General features: G+C 60.4%; 1 protein-coding gene across 1 annotated transcript in view; it reads right to left on the reverse strand.

Annotated features, from left to right (window-relative positions):
* The window catches only part of ABCA13 (ATP binding cassette subfamily A member 13), a 118,194-nt gene that overhangs the window by 39,952 nt on the left and 51,353 nt on the right, over window positions 1–26,889 (reverse strand). Inside the window, 14 exon segments of the mRNA XM_070424853.1 lie at window positions 3,245–3,353; window positions 6,530–6,760; window positions 6,859–6,918; window positions 6,920–7,017; window positions 7,959–8,155; window positions 10,261–10,479; window positions 11,778–11,958; window positions 12,740–12,877; window positions 16,382–16,513; window positions 17,839–17,908; window positions 19,341–19,670; window positions 20,980–21,094; window positions 25,158–25,464; window positions 26,573–26,749. Of these exon segments, the coding sequence (XP_070280954.1) occupies window positions 3,245–3,353; window positions 6,530–6,760; window positions 6,859–6,918; window positions 6,920–7,017; window positions 7,959–8,155; window positions 10,261–10,479; window positions 11,778–11,958; window positions 12,740–12,877; window positions 16,382–16,513; window positions 17,839–17,908; window positions 19,341–19,670; window positions 20,980–21,094; window positions 25,158–25,464; window positions 26,573–26,749 (2,364 nt within the window).

Genomic DNA, 26,889 nt, shown 5'->3' on the forward strand with positions numbered 1-26,889 from the left:
AAAGCATCCGATGAACAGAGTGTATCGCAGAGCAGCACACAGGATAAACATAACTCACAGGACAGCCCGGGCGTGTGTGCTCCCATGAAATAGGGTGTCCTTCAGGAAAGAATTTCCACTCTGTGCTGTCTGACTGAGTGGGTGTATTCGACCGCTAAAGCAGCACATGCATTTTCAATCGACTTAAATATTTACATTTTTATGTGGTAAGAACATGGCTACTTTAAATTTTTTCTTCAAAATATTCTGGATTTTTTCTACAATGAGTATTTGGGCATCTTGTAATGAATAAGCATTTTGTAAACACTGGTTACTTATTCCGAAAATGAAGCCAATTTTATGAAATAGAAACTTAATCATTCTGTGTTCACTGAGTTGCAGAATTTGAGAGTTGAAACGAACCTTAAAATTGATGTGATTAAATCTGTCTCATTTGTAAATGCACCCAGTTCAGGAGAGGCTATGAGACGAGTTCGATTTGGGGAACAAAGCCTGGTGCTCACTGCACAGAGCACTGGCTGGGCCCTCGGTCACCGCCCTCTCTTTGAACAACATCCTGGTCAGATAAAGAGCTTCACTGACAAGAAAAAGCTAAAGGAGTTCATCACCCCCAAACCAGTGTTACATGAAATGCTGAAGGGTGTTCTCTAAGAAGAGGAAGAAGAAAGATAAAATTTTAAAGATAAAAAATTATGAACAACACAGTGACAACAAATATATATCAACAGGTGAATCTAAAAATCAAATGAATAAAAAATCTGATGAACAGAACAAACTGGTGAACGTAATAGAATCAGGAGCATGGAAGGGGAGCGGACTGACAATTCTCGGGGGGACAGGGGTGTGGGGGGTGTGGGAAGAGATTGGACAAAGAGCTTACACCTATGGACGAGGTCAGTGGGGGGGCGAGGGCTTGGGGGGGGACCGGATGGAGGGGAGCTATGGGGGGAAAAAGAGGAACATCTATAATAATTTCAACAATAAAGATTTTTAAAAAACATCCTCAGGGCTCTTGGTTGTGTGAGAAAGCCTGTCAGTGAGCCCGAGGACACCAGAAGGACGCGACCAGCAGAGCCTCAGGGGGCGCCGGACCAGGAGTCCAGCACAGTTGGCTGCTGACGGGGGGAGTGGCTTGAAGAAGTGAGCAGGGCAGGGCTGCTCAGACAGTCCCAGGAGCCTGTCCTCAGGGAAGAGGAAGTGGGGGAGGGAATGGGGCTCGGGTTGGAGGACCACAGCCCGCTGGGGTGCCTGCTGCCCTGACCCAGGACCAGAGCCGCCTGCCACCACCTGGCGCACTCTGGCAGCTCTGGTCTGGGCGGCTGCCAGGGCTCACGCCTCTCACCTCCCCGACCCCCCACAGCCCCTAACAGGAGCTGCTGCTTCTGACCTGCCCAGCATCTGTCTGCCCGAGTCCATCTCAGTTCCATTTTCATCTGGGCAGACTGCTTTCTGCAGAGCGCCCGCCGCCAGCTCTCTGGGGCTTTCGCTAACGTGGGAAACAGGCCTTCCCTGGCCTGTACCACAGGCAGCAGCCACGCTCCCCACCCCCCACCCCCCACCCCCCACCCCCGCCCCCCACACACCCCCCCCCCCCCCCCCCGGCCTGCATGCAGGGAAGGCAGTGCCCCGCATTCGAGGAAATCTGGACAAAACGAAAGACAGCCCTGAGGGTTAGCAGCAGGCTCAGCCCAGGAGACACAGAACTTGAAACAGCTCGTTCAGGAGGCAGAGGATGATGCCTCGCCGCGCAGGGTGGGCTGTGCAAACACAATCCTTAAAAAGCCAACGAGAGAGGCTGCAGGCCCTCCGCTAACCACTGTGGACACTGCTCTCCATCGGCACAAGCAGCAGCAATGAGGAAGGAAGCACCGGGGATGAAACTGTGGAGAAAACAGGTTACGGTGGGAGGTGGAGTGTTCCTGACAAACCATAGAGCTGAGAATGTCAACGCAGTCTCAGACCTCGTGGGGGAGAGGTGAGGCTTCTGAAAAGCCGTGGAGAAGCCGGAAAGGGGAAACCACGTTTCCTAGCTGCTCCCTGCACTCGAGGATCTGGGTCCTTCCCACACGCTGAGCGTGGAGACGCTCACAGCGCCTCCCAGTGACCAGGCCCCGCAGCACAGGAAAGCGGTGCTTCTCTAACAAGCGTGCACGTCGGAGTCCTCAGAGTCCAGGCGGCGGAAGCTGGGCCTAAGCGCCTGCCTCCTATAAGCACCGGGTTGTTGTAACGGCCATGCCCACAGGGGCGCGGTCACCGCGTGGCTCCCGCTGCAGGGCCTGGATGCCGGGGAGGCTGAGCACCTGTTCCTGCCCCTGGTGGCCATCTCTACGTCTTCCTTTGAGAAATGTCTGTTCAGGTCCTTTGCCAATTTTCAATCAGGTTATTGGAGAGGTTGCCGTTTCACTCGGTCATGTCCTTTGCTGTGCACCAACTTTGGGGGAGGGTGTGGAGAAAAGCGGACGCTTGTGCACTGTTGCTGGGATGTGCATTGGAGCAGCCACTGTGGGAAGCACTGTAAGTTCTCAAAAATATTAAAAAGAGAACCACCGCCGGCCGGAGTGACTCAGGGATAGAGCGTCGACCGATGAACCAGGAAGTCACATTTGATTCCCAGGCATGGCACAGGCCCAGGTTCTGGGCTGGATCCCCAGTGGGAGGCATGGAGGAGGCAGCCGATCCATGATTCTCTCTCATCACTGATGTTCCTATCCCTCTCTTCCTCCCCCTTCCCCTCTGAAATCAATACAAATATATTTTTAAAAAAGAGAACCACCATGTAACCCATTGGGCCCGTTCCTGGGTGTTTATCCGAAAGAATCCCAGTCAGGATCTTACAGAGGCCTGCACGCGTGTCCCTGCCGCTGAGCCGTGGGAACCACCACGTGTCCACCCAGGGCGACGGACACAGAGTGTACCCTGTTGGTACCACGGCCATCGCTCAGGGGTGACCCTTGTGACGCGTGGATGGCCGCCGGGCACTGTATAAGCCGGACACGGAGACCAACGCTGCCTGAGGCCCCCTCGCAGAGGCACCTAAACTACCTCAACTCGCAGTCCTGAGCGGGGAAGGGCGACTGCGGGGCAGGGAGGGGAAAGCCCTGAGCTTCCTGCTGGGAACCTCTCCTTCCCGTCCAGCCACACCTGGCCCTGCCTCCAGTCTCTCTCTGTTCAACTTCAAAGCCAGGGCTTTGCTGGGGACGAGGCACTTCCCTCGGGGAAGCCCACGCAGACGCTCTGTACTCACAGTGGGAGCCGGGAGTGGGCACCGGAGGCCTCGGGCTCTGCGCCTCCAACGCCGTCCCTGGGGCCAGGTCAGGCTGCTCGCTGGGATCTTGCAGAAGCATCAGAAACACCTTTTAGAGAATGAAGAGAGGTCCGTATTAGATATGCTCCTTCCACACTGCACTGCTTTATTGGCCTTAATTACCCAGCTGGGTCCTAACGAAGACATCCACCAAGCATCCTAACTCACGTCGTCATTCCTTTCGTTGGTGTGACCCCAAGGCCACAGCTCTGGGCAGGGTGGCTGAGAGGCGGCTCACAGGCCGAGAAGGGAGTGGCCTGACCGAGACCCTGACACTCGGCAGACTGGGCAGACCAGCAGGCGCAGGCGGCAAAGCCACGCCCATAGCACCGCACCCCGTCCCCGTGCGGACCCGCGGTGCCTGCAGCTTAGAGGCCCCTGGCGCTCTCAGCTTCCTCCGTGGGGACTGGGTGTCTGTGTGGACACCCCTGAGGCGGTCCCTGCGAGAGAAGGGCCTGAGGTCCCTGCTCTGTGCTGGGAGCACAAGTCCCACCTCCGTCTGGTTGAATCCAAGCCCCAGGCCCCCACCCCATGGTACCAATGAGGTGCGGACAGAGGGACAGAGGGATGTGAACTCAATGGGCAAAGTCTGCCCAGGCGTTCTTTGTTCGCAGAACATAAACCACAACATCAGGCCTTGTTGCCCCTGGATCTGATCTGTGTCATTCGGGACCGAAGCTCCACCCTGCAGGTGGGGGGTCTGAGCTCACGCTCCCCATCTGGCACCAGATCCTTCCTGAGACACAGGGGCCTGCTGAGCAGAGCAGGTGGGCAAGCAGAAACGCCCACCTCACAGCCGCCAGCCTGTGATCCTAAACCCCCGGGAACCATGGAGGACACACCACTGTGCTGGTCACGGGAGCTGTGCTGTGGGGGCGGGCGCGTGGGCCATGTCTGCACCTTCCACGCAATATCGCTGTGAACCCAAAACTGCTCCAAAAATGGGTCTATTAACAAATCCACCACTGAAACCGGTCCGATTGCATTGCGTCAGCAGACCCCGTGGCTTCAGGGGCTGTGCGGGCACCACTCTGTGCCATCGAGCCCTCAGCACCCTGGCCCAGCCCCCCACCTGGCAAACACAGGTCCTCACAGGAGGAGAAAGAACGTGTCCATTTTGTAATGAAACTGGTGACAGCAGTGGTTAGATTTCACACTTAACCTCGCTGGCTGGGGGTCTACTTGGGGACCATGTTTACGAGCAATGCCCTGCGGTTTAGAGCGAGACCTGCTCCCAAGCGCAGAGTCAGGGTGTGATTGTGACCCCCTCCCCGCAGCATCCTGGGCAGGACGCTGATTAGCGGCAAGCAGGCACGTGTGATCGCAGCTGCGCCGACGGTGGTCGATAGCAGGCAGGAGACAGGAAAGTCAATACCTGGCGAGTGTGAGAAGTCGAGATTGGCTGGGCGGTTGTTTTATAGACTACACCACACAAAAGAAAGCTCTCTAAGTGCTTAATCTTTTTCCAATTTAAGATATCTTTCCCAAACAGGTCCAAATGTGCCATAACGTTGTATTTTGTTAAATACGGTTTGTACCCTTTGCTTATGGCTGTCCTTCACACAGATAACTGCTTTTTTAGCATCTGCGTGTGGGAGAGAGACAGAATCTGATCAACTGGTATTTATTAGCACCTCTTATGTGCAAGGCCGAGCTCAGCATAGCGGGTGGCAATCACCGCGGGCGGGAGCAGCACGAGCCTCTCCCGGGGAACCGGGTGCCGGCTCTGCGGCTGGCTGGCAGCTTCTTGGTGACTAACTGCAGGCGTGAGCGGGGCCTGGGAGCATGCGTAGAGGCGAGCTGTGGGAAGAATTGCGCTTTAGGGCGGGAGCATGGCGCCCCTCCACTGTGTGTGACCCCCTGACCCCATGCATTTGTCAGAACTGAGTGAGTGGATCTGGCCATGTGCAACTTCATAAATAACCAAACATTTTTAAAAACAGCAGCAAAGAGGAAGAAGATTAAGACATTTCCAAAAGGAACATGGATGGGCAAAGTATGAATCAAGATATTTTGGAGCCCAGCTGTGTAGGAACGATTTCCCATCAGGGCACATGCTCAGGCTGTGGGCTCGATCCCCAGTGCGGGGCGTGCAGGAGGCAGTCGATCCATGATTCTCTCTCATCATTGATGTTTCTATTTCTCTCCTTCTCCCTTCCTCTCTGAAATCAATAAAAATGTTTAAACATTTTTTTAATATTTTGGAGAACAAAAATGAGTAGTAAGCAGAAAAGAAATATTGAAGGAACACGGCATCACGAGGGTTTTCAGAAGCGACGCTGAGATAAAACACCTCGCACACTGGAGCGCCCGCGCAGGCTCTAGCACAGAACGCCTGGTGGCAGACGCCCAGGGCCCGCGTGCCCGGTGTGACGGCAGGAAGGGGGACACTGAGAAGCCCTCACTGGACGACACCCCTCTGTGAAGCCTGTACTCAGCGCTGCCGCCACGTATCTGAGGCGCAAACCCTGCGTGAAGGCCGGGGCGCTGGCACCCTAAGCGCTGCAGGACTTTAGCTCTCGTGGTTCCTCAAGCTCCTGACACGGCTTCGAGTCCAGGAGCCACCACCCACCACCCACTGTGTCTGCACTGCGTCCGGGCAACGCAGGGACAGGCAAGCCTCCCACCTCCTGCTTTCATCTCAGCACTGACCGCTGCTCTCACCCCTCAAGGCCTTCTGTAGGTTCGAGCAACGGAAAGTGAGACTCGAATCGGGCCCCACAGGCAGCCTCAGCCCCACACCAGGAGGGGACCTGGTCTGACCCGCCAGCTGTGTGAACCGCACACGCGGACGGCAGCCCCAGCAGAGGCCGGCGGGGCTGGGGACGGCAGGGTCCGCAGTGTGCACCTGCTGGCGCTTGGTTTCTGCTCGGCTTCTCTGCCCAGCAAGGGCCGCGGGGCACCCGGACTCCTGAGCCAAACAAGGCCGGCAGTGAAAGGGAAGGCGCCTCCGTGAGGGAACCCCCGCCAGCGCCGGCCCCGACGGCGTGGGACACGGATGGCCCTGGATTCGCCGCCCACGCTCTCACTATGAAAGTGCTGGCTTCCCTGCGAGAGCAGAAGCCGCGGTCGGGTGTGTGCAGTTCCGAACTGGCCTACACCCCGCCTGACGGTGGGAAGTTGGAAGAAACACAAACACAGATGTCTGACCCCCTCCCCACGGCGGCCCACCCTCGTCACTGACAAGCGACAAAGACAGGGACAAGGTGGCGGGAGCCCCAGTACCTCCTCCAAGGTGGTGTCTGCGACCCCGCAGCCCGCCAGGCGCAGGCGGTGCTGGTTCTGCTCCAGCGCCTGGAAGAGCCCCTTGAAGCCGGCTCGGTCGGCGTCCTTGGGGAGGGCGTAGCTCAGCGTGCGCCCGCTGCGGTCCCTGAGAAACGCTTGTGGGACGTAGGTCTGTATCAGGGCCGTGGTGCGAGCCGCGTCCTGCAGGCTGTCCAGCTCCAGAGCGGAAGGCTGTCCAACAGAGGAAGGCGCAGGGGGCATGAGGGCCAGCGCCCCAAGCACACAGCCGCTGATGTCAGCGTCCGGCCCCGGAAGCAGCCCCCGGTCACCTGCTTCGTGAATGTCAGGCAGAGGCCCTGGCCGTAGGCCTCGGTCAGGCCGAGGGGGGGGGCCGCAGCAGCGGAGCCGGCCCTGCTGCAGGACGGCCACGCGGTCACTCAGCGCCTCTGCCTCGTCCAGGTGGTGGGTGGTGAGGATGATCGTCCGACCTGCGTCCAAGAAGGCGGCATCAGAACCGGCCTGACACAGGCAGCGGGGAGCAGGCAATGCCACGATGCCCACCCTGTCTAACCGGAGAAGGGACGGCGCGGCCCTGACCCTCCCCTCTGCAGGCCTCAGGGTCGGGACCAGCTCCCAGATCCTCCCCCTCAGAACTCGGGGCTGGGACGGGCCGAGCGGGAGAAGCAGGCGAGCACAGGGCCCTGTGTCCCGCCGTCTCTAGGCCCGGAGCACTGTGCGAGCAGAGGAGACGTTTCATAAAGAGAGGAAGCCGGGCGCCCGTCTCCCCACGCATCCTCAGGCACAGGCTGCCGGGCACTGGAGGAGAAGTCTCCTCCGTGAAGCGGCTGTTGTGTAAGAAAATGGACGGCGCCGTGTGAGGCTGGAGGGGTGTCCTTCAGACCAGGGACCATGCGCGTGTGAGAGGATGGGAGCCGGACAGATGGTGCTCTGGGAGGCAGGCAGGGCAGCCGGTGAGCAGGCAGGTGAGGTGAGGACAGGAGGGGAGGCCAGAAGCACCAACCTGCAGACGGGGCCAACTACCAACCGCCCTCTGCACAGTCCCTGTGCTGGCATCGGGGCAGGGTGGGCTCTGGTGGTCCCTGCGCTGGCAGCGGGGCAGGGTGGGCTCTGGTGGTCCCTGCGCTGGCAGCGGGGCAGGGTGGGCTCTGGTGGTCCCTGCGCTGGCAGCGGGGCAGGGTGGGCTCTGGTGGTCCCTGCACTGGCATTGGGGCAGGGTGGGCTCTGGTGGTCCCTGCGCTGGCAGCGGGGCAGGGCAGGCTGGCAGCGGGGCAGGGCGGGCTGGCAGCGGGGCAGGGCGGGCTGGCAGCGGGGAAGGGTGGGCTGGCATCAGGGCAGGGTGGGCTCTGTGGTGCCGCCTCGCAGTGCAGGGGGCCCGGGCCCGGGGAGAGCCGGAGTGCGGTGCCCCCACCTTCTCGGTGCCGGAGGAGGATGTCCCAGATGCCGCGCCGGGAGCAGGGGTCCACCCCACTCGTGGGCTCGTCCAGCACCACGGTCCGCGACGTGCCGAGGAAGGCGGCGCCAATGGACAGCTTCCGCCGCAGGCCTCCGGACAGGGCGCGGGCCTGCTGGTGCTGGTGCTGCGTCAGCCCCACGGCCCGGAGAGTCCTAACAGGAGAACGGCCCTCTGTGCCTCCGGAAACCGCGCCAGCACCCGGGCAAGGAGGACCTGACCCCAGCAGCCCCCAGACTGGAGGCCGACAGGAGCGGCACCTCGAGGGTCACGCTGGGCTCCAAGGACGGCCGGGTCCCAGAGAGTCCCAGGACCTGGCAGGGCTGCCTGCTGTCCCGCGGCGGAAGGTGTGTCTGTCCCGTTATTTGCTCCTGCCCCTCCTGTCCAGCACGAGCTCAGCTTCCTCAGCTCCTCGTCACTGTCACCCACGTTCCCTCAGCGCAGGGCCCTCTGCGAGCAAACCCAACCCCGTCACAGCCGCAGTGCACGTCCCTGCCTTCCAGGGTCCCCACGACAACGACACCCCGGCTGGGAGAGGACGGTGCTTCCTTTCAGCAGGTCACTGTGCTGGCCCTTCACTCCCAACACACGGGTGACCCCACGCGGGTCATCTCCACACAGGGGGACCCCACACAGGGTGACCCCATACACGGTGACCCCCAGACAGGGTGACCCCATACACGGTGACCCCACGCGGGTGATCTCCACACAGGGTGACCCCACGCAGGGTGACCCCACGCGGGTCATCTCCACACAGGGGGACCCCACACAGGGTGACCCCATACACGGTGACCCCCAGACAGGGTGACCCCATACACGGTGACCCCACGCGGGTGATCTCCACACAGGGTGACCCCACACAGGGTGACCCACACACAGGGTGACCCCACACAGGGTGACCCCACACAGAGTGACCCCACACAGGGTGACCCCCACACAGGGTGACCCCACACAGGGTGACCCCACAAGCAGGGAGTGAAGCTACCAGGCCCCCCTGATCACTTTAACCAGAGGCCCAGCAGCTGAGAAAACAGAAATCCAGTCACAGGGAGTCAGGGCTCTCACACGCAGCTGCGACATAAAAGCAAACCCTCCATTTCTGCCCATTCACCCCCCGCCCCCCGCCCGTCTCACGCTCACAGCCTGACCCACCCTCGCCGCCCTTTCCATAACCCCTGGTCCCGCCACGGAGGCTCCTGTCCCTCCTGACACCTCCTTTCTCCCGCTGACCCGCCACAGTCACTCAACCCCACAAACTGTCTCCCACCGCCCCACCCTCCACCCGCGGGTTTAAAGCCCACACGCTCGGCCTGCGTCCTGCTGCCTCCCCGAGCCCCTCCCGCTGCACGGAGGCTCCAGGCCACCCTCCTCGGCCTCGGCCTCAGCCGCGGGTGCTGGTGGCGCCTCCTTTCGTCACCTCACTTTCCCATCTCCATCCCGTCCCATGTCTTTGCTCTTTTGCAGCAAAACTCCTTCCTTCTCTATAACGACCCCGTGTGACCTTCCTCAACATGCCACCGCGGTCACCGAGGGCCCCGCATTCTCAACCCAGAGCTCATTTCTCAGTCTTCACCATGGACCCTCCACGGCATCCATGCACCTGACCGCCTTCTCATGGACGTGCTCCCTCCTCCCTGCTGGGCTCCCCTCACCTCTGCAACCTCTTCCAGTCGGAGTGACCAGGGCTCGGTCCTCAGCCTCCCCTGCTGTCCACCTGCACACACGCCCCCGACCGCCCATCACCACCCAACAAGCCAGCCTCCCGCGGGTCCCAGGGCGCCCCGCAGCTCCAGGCGCTGAGCTGGCTGCCAACAGCACCCCCGACCCAGGCCTGCCCGAGGTCCCCCGACTTCTCTCCTCTCCTTGAGGGAGGCCTGGCTCTGGGCTCTGCTCTCTGCTCTGGTCACAGGATGCACGTCCTGCCCTCAGTGACCCCTGTGCTGCCAGGGCCACCCCTGCACGACGAAGCTCCAGCTCCTGTCCTCACCCCCAGTGCCCTCGCCCCTGCACCCAGGTCCGCGGCACCGACTCACACTGGCAGCCGCCCACACGCACCGTGCCCTTCGCCCCCTCCAGGGCCAGTCAGTGAGACCCCCCAGACGCTCCTGGGGCCCGGGGCTGGCGGCCGGGTCACAGCCATCAGGAGCTGTTTGCTCGTTTCCTCTCATGATAAAGGCACTGCACCTGTTTCTGAAGCGCCTCTTCCTGTTCCCCTCACGGACTCAGAGGCAGGGAGGCCCCCGAAGGGACCGCCACTCACTTGTCCACCTGCTGCCGGCGCTCCGCCCGGGTCCGCTGCGGCGACTTGATGGATGCGAAGAGCAGCAGGTGCTCCAGGACAGTGAGCCTGTCTAGCAGGACGTCCCGCTGAGGACACACCCCCAGCTCCTTCCTGACCGCGGCCAGGTCTGTCTGCAGGTTCCTGCCGTCCACGAGGACGGTTCCAGAGGTGGGCGCGTGCAGCCCGGTCACCAGCGACCTGCGGAGAAGACGCGCCGGACGGTCAGCCCAGGCCGCTGGGTGCGGGGTGGGTCTGTGGGCATCGTGCTGGGTCTGTGAGCATGGGGGCCGGGCGGAGGGGCATGGGGGCCGGGCGGAGGGGCATGGGGGCCGGGCGGAGGGGCATGGGGGCTGGGCGGAGGGGCATGGGGGCCGGGGGAGGGGCACAGGGAGTCGTGGGAGCTCAGCGCCCTGGTGCGTGCACTGCACTTCAATGCCCTTCGTGATCAGCTGTTTGCTGGGCTATTTCAAACATTCCGTGGACCGCAGGGGAGGTGTTCCCATTGCTGTGTGCCTCAGGGCTTTTGTTTAAACAGTGACGACCCATCTGCTAACTGGCCCTGCAGCCTGTCCTCTGAGAGCTGCTGGGAGGGACAACCCCAGGTGACCAGGGTCGGAGCAGCAGGGCCACCTGCCCCTTTGCCCTGCAGGAGCAGGTGTGGCCCTGGGGCCCTGGTCGCGGCTGCGGTGGGCACTCCCCACCGAACACAGTAGCGGGCTCAGCAGGGCCGGGGCTCCAGCCCATGGAGAGAAGGAAACGCCGTGTTTTCCCTCCAGCGGTTCTCCCTGGGCTTCCTGAAGCTTCGTGCATGTTCCTTTCCTGTCGCTGCTGTCATGAGGCAGAGACAGCGGCTGCTCCACCAGGGATGTCCCTCATCACTGCAGGCTTAGCCTTAAAGGGCCACCGTCGCCACAGGCCGCTCGGCTGCTTGTGGCCATGAACGTCTGAGCTCCTTATTTCTCTGGGACAACGAGGCTTGATGCTTTAACCAAAAGCACAGCCTTCGGATTCTAAACTAAACATCAAATCTTAAAAGAACAACCAAACACACAAAATCAGAACATGAAAAACTACTCAGGTGTTTACAAAACTACAAACTCCCTCTGAATGTCACCTTCCTGCAGAAATGCAAACACAATTAAACGGAGGAGAACAATGAAAAGAGCCCTAGAACTTTCCAAGACTCAAGTAAAAGCAGGTGAGTTCATTGGAGGGAAAACAGGAAGAATTAAAGATTTTAAAACCCATCACCCTCCCCTTGCACCTGCCCCAGGCCTGCAGGGTGGGTTGGGGGGGGGGGCACAGCAACCGGGCAGAGAGCAGAGGGCAGAGAGCAGAGGGCAGAGAGCAGGGGGCAGAGGGCAGGGGGGCAGAGGATAGGGGCAGAGGGCATAGGGCCATGCTTCCTCCGTGAGAAAGGAACTGAGCCTCGCTGCTCGGTGGACTGGCGTTTAGGAAGGGGAGCCCTGAGTTTTACGAGGTGGAAGGGGACGCACATGACGGTGGTCTTCCCAGCGCCGTTGGCCCCCAGCAGGGCGGTGATCTGGCCTCTGGGGAAGGTGAGGGTCAGGTCCCGCACGGCCGCCTGGCGGGGCTGGTACTCCTTGGTCACGGACACCAGGGTGACACCCGGGGGGCCTCCTTCCCGCGCCCCTTTCCCGGGCTGAGGCCACGACCCTGTGAAGGTGCAAACACACCTGAGGGGTGGTACCCCCCCACAGTGCAGTGACCCAGCCATGGCCCCAAACATGAATTCTGGCTCCAAAACACGTGAAACATGCAAAAATCTCCCTTCACCAAAATCAAAAGGCAAATTACATAACAGCAAAAAGTAAGTGAAACCTCTGGCCACAAAGGTTTGTACCCTCATGGTATCCATTCTGTAATGAAACAAAAATAAGCACACACGCACCTGCACATACATGGACACACCCACGCACCTGCACATACATGCACAAGCACACCCACACCCACGCATGTGCACATACATGAACACATGCATGCACACACCCACGAGCATGCGTGTGCACATACATGCATGTACACGTGCACACTCACACGCCGGCACACACTGCATGTACATCTGCAGAGGACAGCAGCAAGCAGGTTAGTCACACACCACAACGCCCTCAGGCAACAGCCTCGGGAGGAGGAGGGACGGGTGTTGGCTGCCCGATCTCCTAAGAGGCTCCCGTTCCCCGTGTGACGTGGGAGACCATCCCTTCACAGACTGACTGCAGAGCCACCGTCCCGAGGGCCTGTGCACTCGGATGCCCGGCCGCCTCCCACGGGGCCCAGGGATGGCAGGACTGGGCAGAGGGGCCACCCTCCTGCCTGTCCCCGTAGCTCCCCGGGAGCAGGAACAGGATGCGCCCCCCGGGGAAGCACCAGGGGAGGATGTGGGAAACCCCGGGAAACCCTAAGTGTCTGCCGTGCCCCCACGCTGCTCTGTACAGACCTGTGTGTCTGACGTCCTCACGGAGGGAGAACAGCCTGGAAGCCCGAGCACACGGCCTCCGGGTGGCCAGGCCACACGCGCCCTTCCAGGAGGATGCCATGAAGGGGAAATACCACGGCTTCTGGACACCCCCGGAGCCTGGGAAACGAGGCACCGGTCAGACCCATTCAGCTCTTTTCTACTCAGAACAACATCCTGTAACAGGACATCCTAACTCTGAACACCACGTTATTCCATGCCGACACGTTCCACACACGTGCCATGGACGAGCCAGCGACAATCTCGGGCCTGACCCCTCCTCACTGCACAGGGCCACCTGGGCCCTCCCTCCCCTGCCCCCTGCGGCCTCCTGAGCAGGTGGCAGTACAGGCGGAAAGCAGACAGCTGGGAGAGGCCTTGCAGAGTTAGGAGAAAGACATCAGAAATAAGTTGGATATTAATGGTGATCTGCTCATTAGGCCAGCCCAGCTCTAACCTATCTGGACTTTAAAGATACCCCTCATTGATCTACTAACGTAAATGAACGGGAGCCGCCAAACCCAGGCTGGCGGGGCCGGGGCTCCCAGCTCCCCACCCTGTGCCCTGCTGCCCGCTCCGCGCCGGCCCACCACCAAGTGTGGCTGCGCATCCACATGGGCCCCAGCTCACCTCCCAGGCTGGGAACCCATCAGCCGAGCCCCCCACTGGCAGCGATGGAAGAAGGCAGGGGCGTCAGACAGACCCGAGAATGCGAGTGGCCCACACGCACGCACGTAAAGAAGATTGTGAGACACGAAGCCTGAGCGGCCAGGTGTGCCGTGAGCTGCGGCTCGGGAGCCTCCTGACGGCGAGGCCGGGAGAGAGGCGCAGGCCCGGCCCTCGTGCAGCAGCAGACCCTGGCCTTCCTTCTCCACGAGGCAGCCACTCAACGGGGTTGCACAGCAGCAGAGAGACCTAAACCCAGGTGCGTTCTGAAAGCAAGATGTGGAGGGGTGCTCATCACTCAAAGGGCCCCACACCCAGTGTCTGCCTCTGCGAACCTGTGTGGTGTGGAAGTGACTGGCTGGGGCCTCGCTCACTGGGGTCACACACACGGCGCTGCGCCTGGTGGGAGGGGAGGCGCTCCGGACGAGCACGCCCAGGGGAGGTAGAGACAGCGCCAGCCACCGGTCTGGGGCCTGGCTGGAGCTGGCTGCGTGTGGCTGCGTCCAAGGGAACTGCTCCAGTTCACGAGCAGATGTTATGGGTAGAAATTTGCCGTGAGCTCCACCAGGACTGCTGGGTACAAGGCTGACACACGGCCTCCCCTCGGGAGGCACCGAGCAGGAGCCGCGAGCAGGCGAGCCGGGAGGAAGGGACAGATCCCCAGCCTTCTCCACCCGCCAAGGGCTTCCTGAAACTTCTCCGGATTGGCATTCAGGTGTCCTGTCCCCGGAGCCCCGAGCTGCTTCATTTGGCTTCTGCAAAAATAAAACTCAACGCTCCTCTGAGCCACCGGTGTGGCTGATGCCCCACTGACTCCCACGACAAGGACCCACTGGACACCCCATCACTCAGATCGGCCTCCCTGAGCCGAGCCACCTTCCTTCATGGCTTCCACCAGCTCCTTCACTGGAGTTTCTCCAGATGTGACCTCAAAGTGCACTTCTGCACCCAAGTCTTCTGTGTTGGTCTTCAATGTATGTGACAAAATACACCGCCTCATCGCTTAAAGCACCGCTGAGCGCATTCACACTGCTGTCCAACACCTCCAGAACCTTCCCTCCGCCCCGACCACCCACTTTCCGTCTCCATGAACGTGACTATTCTCGGGTGCTGCTCAGGGTCTCCAGAGGGATGGCCAGCAGGACACGTGGGCTCGTGGGAAGAGACTCCCTACGAGGGGCGGGGGCACAGATGGGTGCTGAGGGCTCCCGTGATCGTGCTCCACTCCCCACCCCCACACCTCTTGTCAGAGCTCCCCTCCCCAGAGCAGGGCTTTTGCAAAACTTGGCACAAATCTGGGCAGGTGTCAATGCAGAGCTGCCAGAGCCGAAAGCAGCAGAAACTGACAGGAGCTGTGCTGCACACGGCGCTGGCACCGTAAGCAGGGCCGGAGGGAGGGCGCTGAGAGAGGGGCGGGGACTGCTACCTGCTACCAGACAAGAGGGAAGAGTGAGGGGACACACAGGCGCCCCTGACAGCAAGCGAGGGCATGGGACCCAGGGCAGAGCCCGCTCAGACCCGAGGGCCATCCCTCACCATTGTTCCTCTCCCCAGGGCACAGCGCCACCTTCATAAAGACACTGCCCCACCCGCTTGGGCCTTGTGACTGCTGTTCCGACCCTCGAGTCCTCCCAGGGAGAGCAGAACCTGCCCTCGCACCCGTCTCTAAGGAAGAGGAGGACAGACGCGTCCAGGCTCACTCCTCCCAGCAACACCAGCGGCTGCTCCCCAGCACGCCTCTCCCTGCTGTGCAGCTGCGGGGCCACACCCAACATGCCTGCTCTCTGCGCTCATTAAATCATTCGCGTTTTGAAAAGATGAAATATAAAACATATAGTCAATTCCTGTAGTTTAACTGCATTACAGGAGACGTGCATGTTTAAAGCAGAAAAATTAACGGAAAAAAGATGTCACATAAGTCCACATAAACAACCATTTGGCATTTAAACCAAATTACGATGTTTTAAAATTGTTAACTAAATACTGAGATATGTCTTTTTAAAATCTGATTTGAGAATGTTATCATTTTCTTTAGTTTTATAAGCTTATAAATTGTCTTATAACTTTATTTGGCTATTTGCAATTTGATTTCAATTCTTCTAAATGAAACTCGATTTTCATCACTTACGTCTTCGGTGTTTAGAAAACCTCCCCTACCTTTAACGACCGTGCATTTCCCAGTGACTCATTGTCTCACGATGCTTGTTTCTGACGAACGTGAACGAGTCTGGTTTCCTCCCTAGTAGGTGAACTGAGTATGTGTCTCTTCTCATTGACTGACATGCAAACGCCACTGCAGAGCGACACGCTCACGAGCGGGCTGGCTACTGAGCGCTGCCACCTGCTCTGCTGAGGGCTCCACTGTTTACATCCTCGTCGAGTTACAGGAAGGTTTTATACCATCACCAGTTGCTGTCGTTATTTTCAATGAATCTTGAACATTATTATTAATTTATATGTCTAGCTATCTTTTGGAAACATTTCATCAATTAAAAATTTCCTTTTTTAGTATTTTATTTAAATAATTTGTGTTTTAGTATATTATGTTAACATGTTACATAACTTAAAGTTATATAAACGTCTACATTAGGCCCAGCCAGTGTGGCTCAATGTTGAACATCAACCCATGAACCAGGAGGTCACGGTTTGATTTCCCATCAGGGCACATGCCTGGGTTATGAGCTCAATCCCCAGTAGGGGGCGTGCGGAGGCAGCTGATCAATGAATCTCTCTCATCATTGATGTTTCTATCGCTCTCTCCCTCTCCCTTTCTCTCTGAGATCAATAAAAACATATTTTTAAAAATGATGTATACATTGCCTGGAGAAAGTCAGCATTACTTAAACATAAACACCCACATTTCCTCTCTGTCTCTGGTGCAGCAGTTTTACTGCAACGGCACAGTAGCTCACTCACTTTAAGTTCATTCTGTCATCTTACAACGTGTAGGCGTCTTACCAGGAACCAAGTTGCTCAGGTACCAGCCACACAGAAAGTAAAGGCCCGAGTCGACCAGAATCATCCCGCAGACCCAGCTGAGAGCCATGCCCGCCTGCTCCGGAGGCTGGTCCAGGTTGCCCCACTGGACCCCTGGAGGGAGGGAGGGCAGAGTCAGCCCCGGGGAGGGGAGATGGGGGTGTTAGTCCTGGAGGCTCTGGCAGAGCTGGCAGCAGCTGAAGCCCAAGGAGGTGCGCTGGGTTCAATGCTACAGGCAGAGTGACCATGAACATTAATATCCAACATTTAAACTTTCTGAAAGGTGCTTTCCTCATTTACTGATTTTGAGAAAATAGGCATGTGATACAAAAAGATAAAGAAGGCTCCTTGCAATCCAGACCCTAAATTATACCATTGTGTCTGCTCTCAGGAAATATATAAACAGGACGTACAAGGCCTGGGACAGGCTAGGACCATTATTTCTTACAATGTATTTGCAATTTACTGCGGGTTAAAATACACGCTAAGTAAGATATCCCTCTTCCTCAGTCCCCTAAGGACAAGCCTAGAACTCACAGAATAAATGCTGACACTTGTGGGAATTTGTCCGAAATGATCAAAGGCCTGACAGTGACTGCTCCCTCTGCCTCCCGGGACCAGCTGGTTTCGGAGCCGCTGCGGGCGCTCGGAGGCCTGGCTTGCATGCCTGTCTCAGCACAGCCTCCGTGTGAAATGGCAAATGGCTCAGCATGTTTTGCTGAAATGCCGGAGAATTCCGAGACCAGCGCCCAGCGCCCAGTGAAAGGGCTAGTACACAGCAGCTGGAGGTGAGTTGCATTTATTGCGTATATTTTAACGGTAAGTTTTCACAAACACCATATAAACATGGAAGAAATATATGTCTGTCCTGGCTTAGGATGTCAGTTGTCAAAATTTCAAGATAAGTGAAAAAGGCTGCCAATCAATTTTTTAAAATGTCATTTTAGGCCGAATTAATAGGGATGCAATCATGGGACTAAAGTGGATAATCGTACCCTCTCTGCACTGGTTAAGTCCCTTTCTGGACGCAGAGACGAGAGCGGGCAGACCGCAGTGGAGGCTGACGCGTGAGAGAGAGAATGGGAAAGAAACTAGGGAAGTGGGCAGAGACCCAGGGAGGCAGAGTCCAGTACGACGGGACCCTGAGAGCCGGGCGTGTGCACACCCCATTCCTGGAAGGTTGCTAAGGGAACGGGGTGTTGGGGAGCCGTGAGGAAAAGCCGGGCGTTGGATGGTGGGCTGACCGGGCATCGGCCGGGCCACGGCTCCGTGGCTACTCCCGAGCGTTCCGAGGGCCAGGGCAGCTGGACGCGGGAGGTGCTGCGCAGCCACGCTGAGTACCAGCATCTCATCCCAAGGGCCCTGCTCTGGGGTGGGGGCCTCCTACTGTCCCGCCCACAACAGGACCCTGCAAACCCCCTGACGGCGCGTCGTCTTACCTGCCTCCTGCCCTTCCAGGAACGTGACGAAAAACACTCCTTGTCCAAAGGCGGTCGTGGAGAGGAGGCACTGCGCGGAGCGATGAGAGAGAGAAACAGCCGCTAGTGCGTGACGGGACAGGGTGTCCACGGCGCCACGCGGATCCCCCTAAGGGCCCCGTATGCCAGTGTCCGCACCTGGACACGCAGCCCACTGCCAGCCTCCGGAGACGCGGGGACACGCTCGTCTCTAACGCTGAAAGGAATGGTCTCTCTCCTGCAGCGCCTGCAGCGATGACCCCACGTTGGGGGCAGAATGCGGCACACGGCCGGGGACGGGCAGGGCCTGTCCTATGTTCTGTGCTGAGCGAGGCCCCAGCCCAGCGCAGGCTGAAGACGCGCACGTGTCCTGCGCCAGGACGATCAAGCGCGAGGGAACCGCCGCTCCGCTTCCGGGGCAGAGCTCCCAGGTCAGGAAGGCGGCTGAAAAGGCGCCTCGCGTTACTAAAGCATAAGGTACCAGAGGCAGGCTTTTCCGGTGGAAACCACCTGAGCACGCAAAGAGGCAATCAGACTTTGCAGGGAGCCCTTCCCCACGAGGTGGGCGTGAGACCAGCTGCAGCGTCTGAAACCCATGCGGCGTGAACGGCCCTTCTCCCTTTTCCTACGTGGAGAGCATACGGGTCCTCACAGCCCCGGCGGCTTTCGTTCCCCTGAAAACACCGAGCACCAGCCCCAAACCGTGGTCATGGGTTTTCACAGGCAAAAGGCAAGTAGTCACACTGACGGCACCAGGCCATGCACACGATGCTCGCCCAACAGGAACGCCTGTCCACCTGTCCCCCTGACCGTCTGCATGCGGACGGTGCTGTGTGCGTGGCCCACGGGGACCGGGCACAGAGGGGTCTACTGATGCTGGAGAAAGGGATGTGGCTCACACAGAATATTCTACCCTCAGGTCGGCACCAGCAGGAGACCCTCCCACCACTGAGGCCACAGGCAGCCGAGGCCGCACCTGCAGGGGGTGAACCGTGAGACAGCCCCGTGCTCGCACGCTGAGCCCGACCCTGTTCATGACGATCCATCCCTTCCCCGCCGACCACGTGCCCACCAGCGAGCAGCACAGTCTTCTCCCCGAGTCACGTCAGACCTGAACGTGTCCTGCCGCTCCTTCCGGAGGCGGGTTGAGTGGGGAAAGCCTGACTCTGCTGACGGACAGACTTCCACTTAATGCTCGGGCATTCATGGCGCCTCCGGGAGAAGGCAGGCTGCTTACGCTACGATAGCTATGGAATTGCGTTTCTTCCCGCGCGCGCGCGGAGCAGACCTGAAGCTCATGCTCGCATGGGTACTGGGGATCGCCCCGTCTCCCCGGGAGGGGCTGTGAGGGGAGAAACTCCCAGCCCCCCGAGGGCCCCTGAGGAAAGGAGACCAGAAGGCCGCAGGCGGAAAGGGCCGGGCGGTGTGTGCTGTGGGGGGTGGAGTTCTGTCTCGTTGGGCATCTGGCAAAGCCGCGCACTCACCAGAAGCGCCTGGGCGGCCGCGCTGAGCCGGCTGCGCAGCACCAGCAGCACGATGTAGGGCAGGAAGCTGGCCATGTAGAGCAGGCTGCAGCAGAGCGCGGCCGTGGGCGCCCGCCGGAAGCAGGCGCTCAGCAGGTAGCTCAGCATGACCACCGACAGCCCGAAGTCCAGCAGGAAGAGGAACACGATGAGGGCGTTGCTGTGTGCGAAGATGCCGCTGGCTTTCAGGACGGCGGCCAGGGCAGCGCTGCCCACGGCCATCACCGCCGCGTTCTCCAGGAACCAGGCCAGGAAGCTGGTGGCCGGGTGCACCCCCATCATCTGCAAGTGCTGCGGGGGAGGAAGCCGTTACCACAGCAGTGGGTGCCCGAGAAGAAGGGTCCGTCCTCGTCCTGGGGGAAGGCAGCTGGCGGGTGGGCGCCCCGCCAGGACCTCCAGCCCCGCGCGGGCTCCGTGCCAGGCAGGTCCCCTGCGCCCGCGTTTCATTCTTAGGAGCCCACAGAGGCCGGTCCCATCCCGCGTGAGGGCAGAGAGCTGGGCCTCGAGGGAGACCACACGGGACAGCTCAGGCAGGTCCCGCCCGGCGCCCGCTGACCCACGCAGGCTTCCTCGTTCCTGCGCTTCCTCTCACTTCCATTCTGTGTTGGTTTTCATTTTGCTTGTGTTGGTTTGTTTCATAAGGACAAAGAAGACAATAAAGGGGAAACACTTTTCCTCAAGTTCGAGGGATTGTGGCATAGGTTTTAGAATGAGTTTTGCTAAATAATTCAGCTTGAAGTAATTCAATAAAATTAATTCATTTGCTCATCTATAACATCGCAATACTGAGCATGAAGAAGGATTTCTGGCCAAGGAGCTGGGAGCCCATGAGAATGACCGTCCCCCAGGCCCTCTGCCCAGGGGCCCCCTGGATCGGAGAGACCGGGATGCAGGGAATAGGCGTGCAGAGCAGCAGGCAGCGCCATGTGGAGCCGAGCGGGGCACGGGGCACTCGCACGCTTATCTGTGCCTAATAAACAGCCGGTAAGTAAACCCTCTGCCTTTGTCTCCCGGCCTCGCCCTCCTGTGGCTAAAGGGGGGAGGGGTTCCCCAATACTTGCCTTGTTAAAAGCAATTTTGATAGTTTAGGTTTTGACAAAAATAGCAAGTATGAGCCTGAACAGCCCCAGCTCCAAGTTAGGACGGGAAGCTGGCTGTCCTGTCGTCCTGGGTGGAATAAGAGTGGCTGAGCCCTGGGCGGGCGGCTCCACCAACCAGGCACCGAAGGCTGCCGGCTCGCTTCCCGGTCGGGCACAGACCTAGGCTGCGGGTTCGATCCCCAGTTGGGTGTGTACAGAAGGCAACGTGGGTGTTCCTCTCACGTCAGAGTCCCTCTCTCCCTCTGTCTCTCTCCCTCCCCCTCTCCCTCTCCCCTTCTTCTCTCCAATAAACATGTCCTCAGGGAGCGAGCACACAGGTTTCCCTCCTCCCATGTCACCTGCCTTTCACTTCCTCCATCTGCAAGGAAATGCCTACTGACCCGCAGGCTTCGGGCTGACGGTGACGGTGATGCTCCCGGAACAGGGGCCCCGGCTCCACGCGGAGACGGCAGAGGAGGGGCAGGCAGAGGCCTGTCTCCCAGCAGCCCCGGGCGGCTCACCTCTTCCATCTGGATCTCCCGCTCGTAAACCAGCCTTCGGACCATGCTGGCCACAGACACGACCCACGTCAGCATCATGATCAGGGGCAGGAAGAAACCCACGTTGTTCAAGAATCTGTAAAGAGGCACCCAGGGGGCCTGTGAGCGCCAGCGGGCGGCTCTGCTCCCGTCAGGCAGCACCACGCTGGGCACGCCTCCCCTCGCTGCCCCCTCCCACAGACACGGTCCCCACGCCGCCCCCTCCCACTGAGCACTGTTGGGAACAGGCTCCCTCAGCCATGCCCACAGCCCTGTGACAGGCAGGACAGCTCTTTGGGGTCCTGACTCAATAGCCGTGCGAACTCACAAGGAGACACGTCTAGCTGACAGGGCTGTGGCCTCCACCACCTGCCACTGTGGGTGCCTCGCTCCCCAGGGCCCTGCACCCTTGGGGCCTGAGGTTCTGTCCTGAGCAGCCTTGGTCACCAGCATCGAGGCAGGTGACCCACTGCTCACCACGCATCAGCCACAGGGTTTCCAAAGCAGAGAGAGGGCATTCTCCTGGCAAAACGTGGTCATTTCAGTGTGTGAGACACGCATCGCCCCTCAAAGAGTCGCTGGATCGTCTGACACAAGCAACCAACCACCTGATGCTTAGACGGCGCTGAGCTAGCGTTCTTCTCTATCTTCTCAGGTCTCGGTCGGTAACCACTGACTTCTAAAGCCAACAGTCACAGTGGAGACAAGTTCCGGTCAGGCACATCGCCCAGCACCCTCCCCCCATCAGATCCCCAGGAGAGCAGCCCCCCCAGATTCCCAGGAGAGCAGCGCCCCCAGATCCTCAGGAGAGCAACCCCCCAGATCCTCAGGAGAGCAGCCCCCCAGATCCTCAGGAGAGCAGCCCGCCAGACCCCCAGGAGAGCAGCCCCCCAGATCCTCAGGAGAGCAGCCCCCCCAGATCCCCAGGAGAGCAGCCCCCCCAGATTCCCAGGAGAGCAGCGCCCCCAGATCCTCAGGAGAGCAACCCCCCAGATCCTCAGGAGAGCAGCCCGCCAGACCCCCAGGAGAGCAGCCCCCCAGATCCTCAGGAGAGCAGCGCCCCCAGATCCCCAGGAGAGCAGCCCCCCCAGATTCCCAGGAGAGCAGCGCCCCCAGATCCTCAGGAGAGCAGCCCGCCAGACCCCCAGGAGAGCAGCCCCCCAGATCCTCAGGAGAGCAGCCCGCCAGACCCCCAGGAGAGCAGCCCCCCAGATCCTCAGGAGAGCAGCGCCCCCAGATCCCCAGGAGAGCAGCCCCCCCAGATTCCCAGGAGAGCAGCGCCCCCAGATCCTCAGGAGAGCAACCCCCAGATCCTCAGGAGAGCAACCCCCCAGATCCTCAGGAGAGCAGCCCCCAGATCCCCAGGAGAACAGCCCCCCAAATCCCCAGGAGAGCAGCCCCCCAGATCCTCAGAACAGCCCCCCAAATCCCCAGGAGAGAAGCCCCCCAAATCCCCAGGAGAGCAGTCCCCCCAGATCCCTGGGGAATGGCCCCTGGTCAGGAGTCCAAACAAAAGCACTGCCCCCCAGGGGCAATCAGGATCAAAGCTCCTCTTCTGAGCGCTCTGTGAAAGGACAGCTGGTCTTCATCACATTTAATTGTCACCTCTCTCTCCTGCAGCGCAAGTGCTCCATCTACATGGCATTCGCCCCGTCAGTGTTTTCTCTGGGCTCCACTCTATTAGCACCATCCTGCCTCACAGACAGCAAGGAGCCGCTGAATGCAAATCACACCAGGAAGGACCAGGGAAACTGGCTCTTGTGTTTGTCAAAGACACACAACTTTGATCCAAGTGTCCGTGACGTGACGGGGAACTTGCAGTGCCTGCCCCCTAACCCCACCCGGCCTCCTGCTGCCCCCCCCCACCCCCGCCCCGGGCGCAGGTCAGCAGCGCCCAGAGGCCACTGGGCAGCGGGAAGGGCTGCAGGGTGTCCTCCTTGGGGACCAGCCCGCAGGCAGGAGAAAGTGATGGTGACACAATCTGAGAGTCTGTCCCTTCCCTCCCCCCGAGGGGGTGCCACCCCCCAGCGCCTGCCAGCCCCTGGTGGGAGGGGGACGGACAGGAGGGCCTTCCTGAGCCTGAGAACAACCAGCAGGGGGAGCTTCTGAGCAAACAAGAGTTCTGCTTGCACATAAGAGGGGGTTTCCTACAGGCACCTGAGGACACTCCCAAGGAAAACATGACCAGGAGTGTAGGGAGAGGCCCCGCAGGCTGTGAGGGTCACGCTGGTATTTTTTTGGAAGCAGGAACCTGACGCTTCAAGCATGAACCCCTGACCCTTCACTCCTCACTTCCCCTGGAGCCCTCACTCGGCCCCCAGTGGCTCCCCCTCCTCCGGCCAGCACTCCCCCCTCCTCTGGACTAGCTGCTCCTGTGGACGGCAGGGCCTGGGCTGTGGGGCAGAGAGCGGCGCCCTTCCCAGGAGCCGGCTGCATATGGAACAGCTCTGCAGGCTGTTGTTTTTCATTTCCTGAAAGCCTTTCGTTAAGTTGCCTTGCTCTCTGAAGCAATATATTAACACTTGAAATTCTCTATATGCATGAAGCGCACCATAAAGTTGTCCTGCCATAACCACCATGAATCACGGGCTGAAGGGAACATCACATTTTATAGAGTCCCGCTCCCATCCCACCCTGCACTCCTAAAGTAACATTTCCCCACGTATGTCCCGCAAAACATGAGCCGTGGCTGCTAATAGATATTAAATGGGAGGGGGGGGAGAGAGGGAGAGAGAAAGAGAGAGGGGGGGGGAAGGGAGAGAGCGGGGGGAGACCTGTGGCTGAGACGGGACGTGCTCGGCTCAGTGGAGGTGAACCTTGTTCCTCTGGATGAAAGGCCTGCGCTCGGCCCCACCCCTTGCGAGGGCTGCCCCCCTGCATTACTGCAGTTACACCCATCAGTCCTCGCCTTCTACTGGACTATCGCCGACAGCACCCTATTTCTTAAAAAATGTAAGAAAACCGCGCTGGCCGGTGTGTCTCAGTGGCTGGAGCATCGGCCCACCCACCAAAGGTCTCAGGTTCCATTCGTCAAGAGCATATGCTGGTCGGGAGCGTGTGGGCGGCAGCCAATCCGTGTGTCTCTCGCACACTGACGTTTCTCTCTCGCGCCCCCTCCCTCCTTCCCTTCCACTCTCTCTGAAAAGCAACAGGAAAATATCCTCAGGTGAGAATTAACAGAAAAGTTAAGAAAACCTCTTCTTCCCACTGCCCACCTCCCTCTCCGCCTACACAGACTCCTGGGCGGTCTGAAGGCTGGCTCCCTCCTGCCCTCCCGTCCCAGTGTCCTCGCTAACCTGGCTGCACCCCCTCCATGGAGGCTGCCTTAGTGAAGTCCTCAGTGGCCCAGGTGCCCCCTACACGGACCCCGCCTGAGCGCGCACTGGCCACGCCTGAACACACATCCCCCCCCACCCCCCGCCCCCAGCAGCTGCGCAGGCTCTGATCGCGCTCTGGCCTGCTGTGGGCAGCACACCCGTCTTTAAAACCCTGCGGAAAGAGAGCTGTTTTCTGCTTCCGTCATTCCCACAGGTGGACCTGGGAGTCTGACCTGCGGAGCCTGGACAGCACTGCACCCCCGACCCGAACGTCCGAATCACAGCAGCCAGCCCTGCCGCGGCATCATCTCCACGGCTGTCCTTCCCGCACGGCTGTCCTCCCCGCCACGGCTGTCCTTCCCCCCACGGCTGTCCTCCCCGCCACGGCTGTCCTCCCACCACGGCTGTCCTTCCCACGTCCTCCCCCCACGGCTGTCCTCCCCGCACGGCTGTCCTTCCCCCCACGGCTGTCCTTCCCCCAACGGCTGTCCTCCCCGCACAGCTGTCCTCCCCGCACGGCTGTCCTTCCCCCCACGGCTGTCCTCCTCCCACGGCTGTCCTCCCCCCACGGCTGTCCTCCCCACACGGCTGTCCCTCCCCCCACGGCTGTCCTCCCCCCACGGCTGTCCTCCCCACACGGCTGTCCTCCCAGCACGGCTGTCTCTCCCCCCATGGCTGTCCTTCCCACACAGCTCAGGCCGAGAAGTGCGCCTAAGACACTGAGCGCGCCAGGCGGCCTCCTGACGCTGAGGTGACTACACAAAGCCCAGGAGGTGCCCCACGGAGGGGACACGGGGCCTCACACTGAGGGGTCACGGGGGGGGGGGCGGGACCAGGACTCACAGGTCGCTGCTGTGGCAGGGGTACGGGATGGGCTGTGCCTGCGCGGCGGGCCCCACGGCCTCCTGCCCGGTCTGCACCCGGATGAGGGCCCGCTCGAGCATGTCTTGCAGGGGGGCGAAGACGTAGTTGTACTTGAAGCCGTCGGCCGGCAGGCTCTGGGGGTGGAACTTCCAGAACGGGTTCTCCGCCTGGTCGGTCCGCATGCTGTACAGCAGGCTGGTGCGGATGGTGTAGGCCACGCGTGGCGGCAGCGGGGGCGCGTCTGCGCCGGAGCGCCCGTGCACGGAGGAGCTGTTGAAGATGACACCTGAGGGACGGATGGATGGATTGACGGACGGACGGACGGACGGCCGTCACCACCGGAGCAGCTGGCAGGGAGGCCCCAGGGGAGGACATATTGGGGGCGGGGGAGTATGTGAGTGCGTTTGACACCAGCGGCGCACAGACAGCTGGGGCAATGGGACCAAGGCCTCCGCCTCCTCGGCCATCCCCGTTTCATTGTAGTGAACCCACACGGCACCCCAGTGCGCAGAAACAGCTGGTTCTGCGTTTCTCGGGACTTTGCTCTCTGGGACCCAGGACATTCCTAAGCACTGATGTCCTGGGTGTCATCGCTCAGCGACACAGGGAGCTGCCTCTGCCCGCGCCTTCGATGTCTACTCAAGTTGCGTCTGAGAACACATCGGGTTTGCCTTGAGTGAGTGAACCATCAGTAGATGGGGCAGAATCGGCCGCTGTCCTTCCCCCCAACACACACACACACCACCCCCCGCCCAGACGTCAGGAAACTGATAAAAATGGGAGCACTTTAATCAGGAAATGTCTAATTTGTCCTGTGAGACTTCCCCATAGAACCACAGGGTCACCCAGTAAGGCAGGTGCAGGCACAGCCTGGGCCAAGGCGGGGACAGCTCAGGAGCCGGGCACGGCCACCTCTTCCTCAGGCAGAGCCCTGCTCTGTGTGGAGGACGCTTCTCTCTGAGCCACGGGAGGCACATTCGGGAGTGGGACGTGTTGTCCCGGGGTCCCCAGCTTGGGGAGGGGCGTGCTGTCCCGGGGTCCCCAACTCGGGGAGGGGCGTGTTGTCCCAGGGTCCCCAGCTCGGGGAGGGGCGTGCTGTCCCGGGGAGGGGCGTGTTGTCCGGGGGAGGGGAGTGCTGTCCCGGGGAGGGGCGTGCTGTCCCGGGATCCCCAGCTCTGGGAGGGGCGTGCTGTCCCGGGGAGGGGCGTGCTGTCCCGGGGTCCCCAGCTCGGGGAGGGGCGTGCTGTCCCGGGATCCCCAGCTCTGGGAGGGGCGTGCTGTCCCAGGGAGGGGCGTGCTGTCCCGGGGTCCCCAGCTCGGGGAGGGGCGTGCTGTCCCGGGGAGGGGCGTGCTGGCGCGGCCCCCGTGAGCATGGTTCGCCACTGGACACTTACTGGCCAAGAAGCTGTTGTGCTGCATGAGGCCGTGGGCGGCGGCCTCCAGGGCGGCCCCTGACTGCAGACCCCGGAAGCGGTCCAGCCGCACACAGGACGACAGGTTGACCAGCGCGTGGCCCAGGGAGAGGAGGTGGGCGGCGCCCGTGCGGCTCAGCATCCAGCCCAGGCCCCCTGCTGAGGACAGTGAGCGGGGACATGGCAGCTTCCCCCAGCACAGCGCCTGCCGCGGACACTGCACAGACGCAGGGACACGCAGCTAACTTCCTGCAGGGGGAGCTAGTCCAGACCCAATTTTGTTCACAAGCAAACTGCTG

Source organism: Myotis yumanensis, unplaced genomic scaffold, assembly GCF_028538775.1.
Source record: "Myotis yumanensis isolate MYYU_CA2020_CCGP unplaced genomic scaffold, mMyoYum1.0.hap1 SCAF_9, whole genome shotgun sequence".
Lineage (NCBI taxonomy): Eukaryota > Metazoa > Chordata > Mammalia > Chiroptera > Vespertilionidae > Myotis > Myotis yumanensis.